At 33.2% G+C, this 14,289-nt stretch overlaps 1 protein-coding gene across 2 annotated transcripts in view; it reads left to right on the forward strand.

Moving 5' to 3' along the window:
* APMAP (adipocyte plasma membrane associated protein) overlaps nt 1-7,458 on the forward strand; it is a 47,644-nt gene extending 40,186 nt beyond the window's left edge. The window contains exons 7-9 of one of the 2 annotated variants that reach the window (XM_012540831.3): nt 330-464; nt 2,828-3,020; nt 6,293-7,458. In XM_012540831.3, coding sequence (XP_012396285.1) covers nt 330-464; nt 2,828-3,020; nt 6,293-6,502 — 538 coding nt within the window. In that variant the 3' untranslated portion in view covers nt 6,503-7,458. The remainder of the gene's footprint in view (nt 1-329; nt 465-2,827; nt 3,021-6,292) is intronic. The other variant, XM_031951015.1, reaches the window with a different exon arrangement.
* Nucleotides 7,459-14,289: the final 6,831 nt, after the last annotated feature.

Consider the following 14,289-nt stretch of genomic DNA (forward strand, 5'->3'; position numbering starts at 1 on the left):
TGATATGGTAATCTTGTATCTCTCTTAGCTTGGAAAAAAACAAGTCGCCTAAGATAACTAGAGAATCTATGGAAACTCTCCTGGATTTGATACTGTGGTATAGTAGTGGCTCCAAACTTGTATCTCTAATGCTAATTTGGAAATGAGTCAGGCATTTCAATCCAATTCATCTGTAGATGTGAATGAATTTCAATATCAGATCAACATCCTAAAGTACCCAGTGGATAGAGAAGGTTACTAAAAACATCATCAAATACCATTTATCCCTGCTCTTATATTACTGATGGGAATGTTAATTTATTAACAATTCATTTATTACTATTTTTCAGATTGCTAGAATATGATACGGTAACCAGAGAAGTAAAGGTTTTAATGGAGGGATTAAGATTCCCGAATGGAGTCCAGCTGTCTCCTGCTGAAGATTTTGTTTTGGTGGCAGAAACTACTATGGCAAGAATAAGAAGGTTTGTTATAGTTGTAGGATGGAATAATAAGGATTACTTATTATAGTTTTTCCCCTATCAAGTGTCTATTAAGTTCTTACTAATAATGTTTTATTAATAAATAAAAAAAAAAGTGACATTACATTTTTTACCATACTACCTAGGGCCACTTTTATTTTCTGTTTCCTTTGGGCCAGGAGTTCAGAACTTGCCTCAGACAATAGCTGTGTGACCCTGGACAAGTCACTTAATCTTTGCCTTAATCCACTGGAGAAGGAAGTGGCACATCCCTCCAATATCTTTGTCAAGAAAATTCCATGGACAGTATAGTCTGTGGAATCATGAAGATTCAGATATGATTGAATTTTGGGCCTGTAGGTGGAACAAAAGATAAGAGTGCTGGGCATGAAATCAGGAAGACTCATTTTTATGAGTTCAAATCTGATGTCAGACATTTTCTAGCTGTGAGACTCTTGAATATGTTTGCCTCATTTTCCTTCTGATGAGGTTAGTAGCAGTCATAGAGTTATGGAAATTCCCTTTGGTTGATGCAGAGGTTCAACATGAAAGAATTCACGAACCTGAAGAGTTTTAGGTGGCAAAAATGGAAGTTTATTGTTGGACAGGAAACCAGTTTTGCTAAAAGACTGACTTCTTTAGTGGCAAAATCCTATTAGGGAAATGGAGGCTGGCACTGAGAAGAGAATGACTTCTCAGTGGGTAGGGTCCTGCTTTGGACCTTCTGCAAAGAATGAGTTCAAAAATTGCCCATTAGAAAAGAATCTTGAGGTTCAGATTTCAGGTCGAAAAGAAAGCCAAACTCCCCAGGCCTAGATGCTTATCGGTATCCGACCCAGGTCTCCAATTGGAATTTAAAAGGATCTGGCATCCCCAAAAGATCTAAGGAGTGCTTTTTGACCAAAATTTCTTTCTTTCTTTCTTTTCTTTCTTTCTTTCTTTCTTTCTTTCTTTCTTTCTTTCTTTCTTTCTTTCTTTCTTTCTTTCTTTCTTTCTTTCTTTTAATTTAATAGCCTTTTATTTACAGGATATATGCATGGGTAACTTTACAGCATTTATTTCTCTCTCTCTCTCTTTTTTATTTAATAGCCTTTTATTTACAGGATATATGCATGGGTAACTTTACATCATTAACAATTGCCAAACCTCTTGTTCCAATTTTTCACCTCTTACTCTCTACCCCCTCCCCCAGATGGCAGGATGACCAGTAGATGTTAAGTACATTAAAATATTAATTAGATACACAATAAGTATACATGACCAAAATGTTATTTTGCTGTACAAAAAGAATCAGACTCTGAAATATTGTACAATTAGCTTGTGAAGGAAATAAAAAATGCAGGTGGGCATAAATATAGGGATTGGGAATTCAATGTAATGGTTTTTAGTCATCACCCAGAGTTCTTTCTCTGGGCATAGCTGGTTCAGTTCATTGCTGCTCCATTGGAAATGATTTGGTTGATCTCGTTGCTGAGGATGGCCAGGTCCATCAGAACTGGTCATCATATAGTATTGTTTTTGAAGTATATAATGATCTCCTGGTCCTGCTCATTTCACTCAGCATCAGTTCATGTAAGTCTCTCCAGGCCTTTCTGAAATCATCCTGTTGTTGACCAAGATTTCTAATTGAATAACAACACAACTTATCTGGGGGGTGGAGGCGATATGCTTTCCCAGGAGGGCCTGAGACACAGTTTCAGAGTGATAATTTTAAAGGGAACACGGTTTCATTCCTCCTTTACTCCTCTGTAAAAATGAGCTGGAGAAGGAAATAATAAACCACTCCCATATTTTTACCAAGAAAATTCCAAGTGAGACCAAGAACAGTTGGACGTGACTGAAACAACTAAATAAAAAGAACAAAAATTTCACATATATATATTGTAAATTTGTTCTTGTAAGATTCTACCTAATTTAAGACTAGTATATCATGATAGATCTTTCTAGACTACCAGTTCCTTCTTCTCCTGGTTCCTTCCTTTGTGGTCTTTTACTTTTGACTAAAGATAAACGGTTTATGATAACTTCATTTCCTCATATATGCTGTAGAGAGAGAAAGTAGAGGTGAATGGGATCTTAGTAGTCATTGAATCCAGGCACTTGATTTTACAGCTGTGAAATTGTGGTCCCAGAAGCTGTGGCGTATTCAGTGTCCTATAGGTAGAAAGAAAAGGAACCAGGATTTGAACTTTTGGTCTCTGACTCCAAATCCAGCTCTCTTTTCACTGTACCAATGTATCTTGTATCTACATCTAAAATGAAAATTTAATGTTCCTATAGTTTTCCATGAGTTTAGATTGCTATCCTGAGGGTCGGATTGGGATAAAGTCTCTTGATTTCTATCATGGTTATTTTTTTCCTTTCAGATTCTATGTATCTGGGCTTATGAAAGGTGGAGCAGACATGTTTGTGGAAAACATGCCTGGTTTTCCAGATAACATTCGACCAAGCAGTTCTGGAGGGTACTGGGTTGCCATGTCAACTGTTCGACACAATCCTGGGTTTTCTATGATGGATTTCTTATCAGAAAAACCATGGATTAAAAGATTAATTTTTAAGGTAACTAAGATCTCTAGTAATGTGAACAAATGGAAAAATACTTACTTGTTATCTTAAAGGCTCATTTGAGTGCTAAATGTTCTATTTTTTATAGTTCTTTGTCAGTTAATTTAATAATTTAAGTGAACACGTGAAAGATTATATGTGAGATTGGAGTAAATTAAAAATAATTAGTGGAAAAACAGCAATTTGGTTTCATAATAAGTAGTACAGTTTGAAATGTAAGAAATCCTTTCTCAGAAGTTTTCCTATTTAAGTTATTTTCAGACGGATGACAAAATTAAGATCCATAGGGGGAAAGCATTGAATAATTTTAGAGTGTATTCATGTGCTCATGGTCTAAACACAGATTTTATTTTATGATATATAATGCCAAATAATTTTGCCAAATTTATAATAGAAATCTCCAATCTCTTCTAATCTAAGGCAGCCATTATTGTAATGGTTCTAACAACTCCAAACTTCATTTTTTTTTCATTTGATTTAGTCACTCTTGTAGTCTGAGAGATGGATGTTGAGATTTCTAATCTCTCTTGAATTGGTAGCAGCATTATGATCTGTGGAACTATACTCATTCCCTGCTAATTTATTGGTATAGATTGGAGTTAGAGATGGAAAAGAACCCTGGATTTTCTGTGCTTAATATTCTGTTTACAAGGCACCCCTTTTCTCCCATCAATAGTTACCTTACAAGAGCTCTCATGTGATGTAAAATAATAGTAGTGCATACATACTTTGCACAGCATTAACATTTTATTTTTGTATGTCTTTATTTTTTCCTTTGCTTTGATTCTCACAACATATATGTGATATAGAAAGTGTAGATATAAACATTTCCATTTTAAAGATGAAAAAACTGAAGCATAAGTAGGTTAAGAGATTTGTCCAACACAGAACAAATTAGTGGTAGAGCTGGGAAGATCCATAGTTCCTTTAAGTCTTTGTTTAGTGCTATTTATATTATTTCATTATGTGGTAGAGTAGAAAGAAGAGCTTGAGTTTGGATCCCAAGCACTATTTATTACTCATATGACTACTCATAGATAATTTTGTTTCTTGTGGTCTGTTTTCTCTTCTAAAAGATTATGGGATTGAATTGGATAGAACTTTAAGACCCTTTGTTGCTCCAGTTAGGTCAAGCAGTACCTAGGCTCATGAGTTGATGAATTCCAAAAGTATATTGTTGTTCAGTTGTTTCAGTCTTGTCCAATTCTTCATTATTCAATTTGGGATTTTTGGATAGTGGACTTCAGTGGACTCCTGACATCAGGCCTGGCATTCTACCTATTGTGCCACCAAGCCACACTCCAAGAGTATAAAATAAGTACAAAATATCTGTATATGACTTTCTGTGAAACTCTTAATTTTTTCTTGAATTCAGTTGTCAGGCTAAAATTTTTGTAGGCCATCAGATTTTATTAGCTATGCTAATTTTTAATCACATTTATAATAAGGATTTTCTAAAAATATTTATTTATCGTTTAGTTTAATTCCAGGAAAACGGTTGCTTTGTTTATGGACCTAATATTGGCATTGAAGATTGATATTTCTTTTAGCTGAAGAAACTCAGGATGAAAAAACTATAGTAGAAAAAAACCACACACATAAGCTTGGAATACTGCAGATATGAGTTTTAGTTTCAACTTTGCCACTGCCTTGTTCTATGACTTTGAGAAAGTAATGTTAATTTTTGTGCTTCTGTTTTCTTTTCTAAAAAATAGAGATGATATCTATTTTTCCTAACTTCCAAGATTGTGATCACAGTTAAGATAATGTGTGAAAGTACTTTGGAAAACTCAAATATTCTGATTCAGATGTTAAGTACTATTTTAGAATTTAATGTTCTCCTTTCCTTGTATTCTTTGAACATAATATGGCTTTCGTTGTAATTTCATGGTATTATGAAATAATGTGAAATATTGCATACTATGTGTGCATCTATGATTTTGTAAAGGATAATAGCTTCTTTTCTTGTATTTCCTGTGCTGGCCTGAATAATATATTATTGCCCACTCTTAAACTACAATAAGGTGTTTGTTTCTTTGGTACAATAGAGCTTAATGGAAAATAACCAGTATCCTATTTTGCACATGTATGTATAGTAATGTCCACATTTAAAATGTAACATATATTTAGTTTTGTTTACTATTGTTTGTCCTTTCTCAGAGAAGACCATGACATCAAGGAAATGATGCTATGACATTCAAATGAATTGGATTTAAATGAGGGTGGGTTGTACAAAGGCATCAGTTTCACTTTCTCTTCTAGAGACATCTGGGTTCATTGACAAAATATAGATCAGGATGACTGGAGATTTGCTTATATTGGAATAATTTTTATGGGATTATAACTTAAGTTGTTATAAAATACTATTTGAAAAAAAAGGATACCCACTGGAAAATGTTTGCTTTTTTATTTTAACTTTATTTTTTTATTAAAGATTTTTATTTTTCAAAACATATGCATGGATAATTCTGCAACATTAGTCCTTGCAAAACCTTGTGTTCCAGTTTTTCCCCCCTTCCCTAACCCCTTTGCCTAGATGGCAAGTAATCCAATATATGTTAAACATGGTAGAAATATATTTAACTTTATTTTTTAAAAAAGAGATATTTCTGGTTACTTAAGCTCCTGAGAAGCAGTGTGCCAACAATTATTTATTGAGAATGCCTGTGCTAGGCACTGTATCTTGTATACTTCAGCAATAGCACCCAGTATAGATAATCAATAAACTTTGCTTGTATTCATTCTCTACTTTCCCAATATTTGCTTCAGGAACAGGTGTTGTGGGCCAAAAGGAACCTTTTCTTTTATTTTAAAGTTGCAGGACACCAGTATGCTAAAACTAGCAGTTGCCACTAAAATAATTTATAGTGAACTATGGCCAAAGGTCCATCACTTCATTACAAGTCTTTTGTGGAGTTTCTCCCAACTTAGCATGCCTTCTCTGACTTTAAAGCAGAAATGGGTAAAAATTTTACATTTTATACTTGTTTATACTTTTATGCTTATTAATACAATTTTAGCATGTATTAATAGTTATGCTGTTCTCATTCATATATGTTGCCATAGGACATTGTAAACTAATAATATCTGATTACTTTTAGACCCAAATTGGTAAGTTATTATTTTTTTTTTTTTTGCTACATTTTGACTCGTTGGGAGGTACCTTATGTGCCAACACAATTAGAGTTTAACTATTAAGAACCTATTATGTGAAATAAACCTTAGTCTCAGTCAGAAACTAAAGTCTTCTGCTGTTTCCTTTTCAGTTACTAAGTCCAGAAACGGTGTCGAAGTTTGTGCCTCGATACAGCCTTGTCTTGGAACTTGGAGACAATGGAGCCTACCAAAGAAGTTTACATGATCCAAATGGACTGGTTGCTGCTTATATTAGTGAAGTGCATGAACAGGATGGACACCTTTACTTGGGCTCATTCAGATCTCCTTTTCTTTGCAAACTTAACCTTGATCTCCTTTAACCAACCAAAAAGAAAGCCTAATGGTACTGCTCTAGGAACTGTCCTGCTCAAATATTTTAGTAGTTAAGTACCTGAGACATTCCTTTACCCATAGTCATGGAAATGCATCCCATATTCAATGTCATCCCTTTACAGTATAGCAGGGGAATATCCCAGAATATCTGCTCATCAGTTAGCTTTCCATGGTAGGATCTTTTCATCTCGGTTTACTTCTTTTAAAGGCAATAATGGCTTTGGGAATTCAGGTAACAATTCTTTCATCCAAGAATATCTGCATGTGTAGCAGTTTTCTAGGGAAATTTGAATTTTTTTAAAATATACTTAAATAGTTTAAAAAACTTATTTCTGCTATTAGTTTTGTTTTCCCATCCTTAGCTTTGCTACCTGTGAAATAGGATTAATAACTACATTGAGAGGGAATTTGATATAAGCAGAAAGAAGCTATAGAAATTAAGTAAGAGTTACATTCTGAAGATTTATGCCAGAACACAGATTGCAACAATCCTGCCCAACTGAAGTGGTTTGTCTGGCTAGGCTATTAGGTAGTCAAAGTTTTGCCTCTTGAGGGACATAACTAAAGGTTTTTAGGATACCTCAGTTCCTTTCAACTATTTAAAGGTCAGGTGCTGCAAGAAGATTCTCTGGTGAAAGTCAGCTTATTTCACTAACACTGAGAGTCGATACCAATATCTCTTTCTAAAAAACTACCTATTAGAGTTGAATAGTGTCACCTAATAGATTCAACATGACAATGATTTCTTTAGAAAAATATGATTTGTTTGCCTTTACATTGTTCCCATCTAGAATTGCAGACATGGTTAAAATTACTACCTTCCAATGTCATGTTTGCATTTCTTACCACTTCTACAAATAGTTGTTTATTACATTAGTGGCAAACTACAGCAATAAGAACTATGTAATAATGAATATATTAAATTTGCTTTTCTGCTATTTGATTTTTTGACTGTGTCACCCAGAAAATTATCTTATTATATAATGTAATTATTATAACAATGTCTGAAAATTAATTCTGCACATTATCATCATGAGGCCAATTTTCAGCTAATGTAATTTTATTTAGAAATGTTAGATTTAGTATGGAATTAATAGTATATTGCTTGAAGACAATAGTACTATCTTCCATAGGGAAATTATGGTATACCTTGAGAAGCAGCCCTTTTTAAAATGCTCTTGAATTCATTTGCCTTTCCTTATCCTGATTTTAATTCTTTGTGGCCCTAAAGCTAGTCATGTTGCTTCTCTGTCCTTTTTTTCCCCAAATCTCTTCAATCTCTAAATATAAATCTATAAGGAAATTGCTTTGGGGAAAATTATTATTTTACATAGAATATAGCATTCAAGCTTGGTAATTTAAATAAGCTAATGTTTTAAAGTGAGACTATATGTACTAATTGAGTGGATACTACTGAAAAATGACTACACAATATGTACCAATTGAGCAATTAGGTAACACAGTGGATAAAAGTTCCAAAACTGGAGTCAAGAAAACTCATCTGGCTTTAGATTCTTATTATCTTGTGTGACCCTGGGTTAGTCACTTAACCCTGCTGGAGAAGGAAATGGCAAACCACTCTAATATGTTTGCTAAGAAAATCCCAAATGAGATTATGAAGAGTCAAACATGACTGAAAATGTCTAAACAAGAACAAATAAATAGTAATTATATCACTGCCTATATTTTTTTAAAATTGGGCTAACCTCATATTTAATATCCTTAGATGATTAGGATGTAGGATCGTAATATTAATCCATTATATTGAATTACTCATATATTGTCTTTTTTTATAGAAGGAAAGCTGATGGGAAGTTAAGGCAGGTAAAATCCTACCATAAATCTGTATAGTGTAACATATAATTAATATTGACTATTGAACTTTTTTGAGTGTTCAATGCATAGAGAATTATTTATTTCAATTGTTTAGCATTTCTTATGCGATAGATATGATGTAAAAACAATAATACTTCTGCATCATGAAATCACAATTTTTTTTTTGGCAAGGCAATTGGGGTTAACTAATTTGTCCAGGGTCACAAGCTAGAAAGTATTGAGTGTCTGAGGTCAGATTTGAACTCAAGTCCTTCTGACTTTAGGGCTGGTGCTCTATCCTCTGTGCCACCTAGCTGCCTCATCACAAGCATTTAAAAAAAATGTAAAACAATCATTCAATAGTAGTGTGTTGAATCACCATCTTAAACTTTTAGTGGAGCAAATTACTTTTACCTTTGTCAATTTTTAGCATCCTACATAGATAATGAAGAGCTGCATAGATAATGAAGGCCTTAATTTTCAGAAATATTAATAAGTCTAGGGATGCTAGTATTTACCACTGTTTAAAAAGGTGACTTAGTGTTTTTTTTTATCAGATACTGATTTGCAATATCTCTTTAATGCTGATGATACTGTTTTCTGTGCTTTAGTAATTTGGAATTAATGGAAAAAACCAAAATCTCGTTTGTAGGTCTGAGCATATATATAAAACTGTTTGTATGGGTATATTGTTGCAAAAAAAAAAAAAAAAAAACTACTCTATAGTTATTTATACTTTAATATGATATAGTGCTTGATTATGAAAGCAAAATTGGGGGTAGTGGCCAGAGAACTTTCTATGGATCAGAGGCTTTCCTTTTAATATATTGCCTATTTTAGTATATATGTTGTATTCATCTTGTGAAACCGAACATAGTGAAGCACTTGAATGAATATTGCTAGTGACAAAGTTAGTAATTGACCCTGCTTTCTGAATTAAAGCGATAAAATTTAGTTATGCTTATTTTAAGTCCTTTACCCTCATTAATCACCAAACTGAATAATGTCAAAATTTTTACAAGCAATATTATAGTTTTATAAAGATCCTAAAAGGTCATCTAGTTTCATGATATTCAGTAGGATTTTCCCAAGAGCCACAAATGTTTTTAATATATGTACATAGATATGTATATATACATATACATACTTATATGTGCATATACACATACATATATGTATATATGAATTTTGTATATACCTACCTGGATTTCAGTCTATTATCAAGCAATTTCTAACTTACCTTGTTTATACCAGGGGAAATTGCTTCCCCTCTTTCTAGCAACTTTCCCTGCCCTCTCCACCCCCAATTTTTTTTATTTTATTTTTACAGAGCTAGGGTAATATTAGCTTTTTGCCTTTCTGAAGAACCTTCTGAGAAAAACAATTAATCCTTTAATCTAAACCCTGAAGGTCTTCCCTTCTCTTATTGAATTTTTTGGACTGGGCAAAAGAGGCCATTCTTATCTACATTCCTTATGGAGCCTTAATCACTGAATGGATGTTGCCTCAGACAGATGGAGGCCTATTGAAGACCTTAGCTTAAAAAGGTAAAGGTCTCTCACTGCATGAGGACCATCTCCAGTTGTCTGATCTATATCTTGTCACTGGACTCAAATGGCTTTGGAGGAGAAAGTGAAACAGGTGACCTTTTACCGTTCTCCCTTACTTAAATTATTTATGGGCAAGTCATGACATTAATTTCTTAATATCATGATCCTCTTTGAGAATGAATGCTGCCAGCCCTGAAATCAGGAGGACCTGAGTTCAAATCTGGCCTCAGACACTTAATACTTCCTAGCTGTGTGACCCTGGGCAAGTCACTTAACCCTTTGCCTCAGGGGGAAAAAGAAAAAGGAAAAAGAGAATGAATGCTGAATGAAACTCCAAAGGAAGAGACAGTGGGATATAGTGTATAAAGTGTTAGACTTGGAGTGAGGAAGCCTTGCATTCAAATCACAATTCTGACACTTAGAAAGTATAACAATGGATAAATCACTTAGTCATGCTGAGCCTCAATTTCCTTATCCTGTAAATCTGTAAAATAGTACCTATAGAAGTTATCTCAACAGGGTTGTGGTGAGGAATGAGAATATATATATATATATATATATATACATACATACATACACATATATACATACACACACACACACACACACACACATATATATATATATATATATTTATGATTTCCCAACTTTAAAATGTGCTATATAGTTGTCAATTATTATTACCTGAAAAATCTCCAAAGGGCTTAATATCTTGCTAACACATGCTAGCACTATACAACCATTATACTTATGAGTTTTCTAAATACAAAAGTTAAATGCCTTCTATTGCAGCTTTAGCATAATGCTTTTTGGCATCTCTATTTTGTAATAACAGCTACTTCCCATCATTCATATACTATCTCTTCATATATACTTGAACAATTGTGATTAATTCTCTTCCTTCCCTACCTCCAAATATTTTCTCATTTCTAGGAGAAGTAAACCTTTTTTTTCCCCCTTAAAGAAGTAAACCTTTTTTTGCTTTAGCATTTCCTTGTAGTGTTTCTTTCCTAAACTCTTAATTCCTTTTTGGTTGCTCTCCTTTAGACTTCTATTGGATTTCTTATATTATGTCTGTCTGTACTTTAATTTTTAGAAAGGATTATTTAGGAAATGGGATGTATTAGAGTTAATTGAAACCAAATCTTTAGTTTTATTATAATCATCATGTGTGGAATAACTAAAAACTTGAAGTATCTCTGTTTTTAATTAAATGCCAAAATATAATTTTTCTAGTGGAAAGTTGGCAATATCATCTTTCACTGGTATACTGAGGAATAGACATTTGGGTTTTATATTTTATATAAACATTCTTGTAATAGTCAAAAGAGCAATGAACTAGGGCTTAGGAGATCATACCACTGCCATTAACTAGCTGTATAACTTTTTTCAAGTCGCTTTTTTCCCCCCTGTGGACTTCAGTTCCCTCATATGTAAAAATGAGATTTCATTACATAAATCTCTAAAGCCTTTCCCATCTCTAACATTCTATGATTCAGTGACAGAGTTAGATAAATGTCTTTATTACATTAAAATTTTTAAGAACATACTGTCTTGACTACTTTATTAGGTATCAATAGTAAGAAGATATTTGGATACTTTTATGGATAATTTAATGAATAATTTTAAGCTAATTTGAATAATATTAAACTTTAGTTTGGCTTAGGACCAAACAGGGGAGTACATCCCAAATCTTGTATTGACTAAAGACAGTTTTAGGGATTTTGAAATTGAGAATGTTATAGTGTCCTCCTTATTCTAGTTCCCCTCTTCCTGGCTGGGTCAGAACCAGATTGGCTTCTGAGAGCAGGGAAAAAGAACAGTTATTTTCTGAGGGGAAGGAGGGTTCTCTGTACCTGCTATAAATTTTTATCTTTCAGCATAAGGCTAAGTTATGGAATAGCAAGCTTATGGCTGTATATTTTGTTCTCATTACTAATTTTTTTAAATAGCTGTTTTGGATGAAGCAAAGCAAGTGAATCTACTGGTCCTTGGCTTTCTACACAATTCTTTGCAGTTAAGATAAGCTACTCTTAGCTGTTCCCTCAGGGTAGAGGAAGCCAGTCCTTAAGTATCTCTGTCCAAAATGATCAATTTTGAGTGGAGTGTTTCAACTCCATGTTGTGATGGTTATACCTACCAATTGTTCTGCCCTCTAAAAGTTGTTTGAAATGTTATACACTTCTGTTGTTAGTAAGATAATTTAAAATATTAAAACTGGGTAGCTTCTGATAATTCTAGTATTTTATCATCTCCTAATATCATGTTATCCAATAAAGTTAAAGGGCATTGGGATAATCACTTAGATATGGTCTCTTGTCTTATTTTATTATAGCACTTTTATATTTTCCAAGTCTTAGCTGTATTTTCCCATGTAGATAGAGAATTAATATATTTTTTTTTTATTTAATAGCCTTTAATTTACAGGATATATACATGGGTAACTTTACAGCATTAACAATTGCCAAACCTCTTGTTCCAATTTTTCACCTCTTACCCCCCCCCACCCCCTCCCCTAAATGGCAGGATGACCAGTAGATGTTAAATATATTAAAATATAACTTAGATACACAATAAGTATACATGACCAAAACATTATTTTGCTGTACAAAAAGAATCAGACTCTGAATTATTGTACAATTAGCTTGTGAAGGAAATCAAAGATGCAGGTGTGCATAAATATAGGGACTGGGAATTCAATGTAATGGTTTTTAGTCATCTCCCAGAGTTCTTTTTCTGGGTATAGCTAGTTCAGTTCATTACTGCTCCATTAGAAATGATTTGGTTGATCTCGTTGCTGAGGATGGCCTGATCCAGAGAATTAATATTAACATTTATTTATCATCTGTGATCACCTCAATATTATAATACAGGCTTCTAGGAGTTTCATGGAACACAGGAAACAACAATTATGCCTTCTTGAGAGCAGCTCTTGATATACTAACACCAAAGACATAAAACCTTTATATGTGTTTTGTACGTGTGTGTGTGTATCCATGGATATTGGGGAAATATGTTGATCACTTAGATTTAATAAACTATTGGTTTAATGGGGGCACTGGCAATGGAGGAAAGAATTGTAGGATGTTTTGCTTTGATGTTAGTCATCTTGAGGAATTTAATGAAAGGCAATATTCTAGGTTAATTGTCCTGGTACTTCGATTGTAGGAACTTAAGTAGATTATATGGGGTTGAATAATAAGTGGATAGCAGTAGTTGGTAAACCAGTGAAAATAAAATGAGTATAAAGTTTAGTTTGGGAAGTATATAGTTTTCTAGTAATGGTAGTTCACTTTATTTGCTAATATTTACAATTTACAACATCTATTTACAGGTATTTTGTTTCCTATGTTATTATTTTGTAAATCTCTTATCTGTGGATAAGACAGCTTCAGACTTTTACTAGTTATATAATTCTGGGCAAGTTACTTAAAAAAATTTGTTTTCTTATTTTTTTCATTTGTAAAATTAGGTGATTAGACCCGATAGCTTCCAAACTCCCTTTTTGCTTTAAATCTGATCCTAAAAATGTACAGTTTAATAGAGAAAACTCATTCCTTGCTTAGTAATGAAAAAACAGTGGTCTAAGAAACTGTTTAAATAACGTACTACATACCAGAGTATACATAAAGATTTGATACCTCCAAGTTGCTTTACTTTTTCCCTTTTTTCTATTATAGGCATTTGGAAGGGGGTTGAGGGGAGGAGATAGAATTAAAGCATCCTGGTTAGTAATATAATAGAAATGTCTTGCTGGCTTAAAAAATATCCTATAATTTGCCTATATATTTTTATAAATATTGGCACATCTCAAAATATTACTGCCAAGTAGTTTTCTTTGTTCTGTCTTTTAAAAGGTGCTTGGGAAGGAGTAAATTAAGAGGGAAAAAATCTTCCTCTATCAACATCTATACGGAATTAAATTGAGATTACATAAAATGCATTAAAGATAAAAACTATGTGATTAATTGGAGTGAAAGTGACATTTTGTTTTTTACACTTGTGTTCTCAGGAAGAAATTGATTTTATAGAAATTTCTAAAAGTTTTGTATTAGGATTCAGGAGAGTTTCAGGAAGCATGGTACAATGGAAAAAGCACACGATATTGAATTTATCATCCTGAGGACTTATATTTGAATCCTAGCTCTGCTACATGGGACCTTTGCAGCTCTCTGGGCTGGCTGAACTAAATATCTTCTGTGGCCCTTCCTAACCCTAAATATATCATTCTCTTTTTGGTTCACTCATTTGGTCATTATTATAACTATTAGATTTTTTTTTTCTGCTTCACATCTTCATTTAGAGAATTGGGGGTAATCGGTGCCCTTGGAGAATATTACCTAGATCTTTAAAATCCTGGGATAAAAGCATGGGGTGAGATTGGCAATAATTACATATTCAAATGAGAA

This window comes from Sarcophilus harrisii, chromosome 2 (assembly GCF_902635505.1).
Source record: "Sarcophilus harrisii chromosome 2, mSarHar1.11, whole genome shotgun sequence".
In the NCBI taxonomy this organism is placed as follows: Eukaryota; Metazoa; Chordata; class Mammalia; order Dasyuromorphia; family Dasyuridae; genus Sarcophilus; species Sarcophilus harrisii.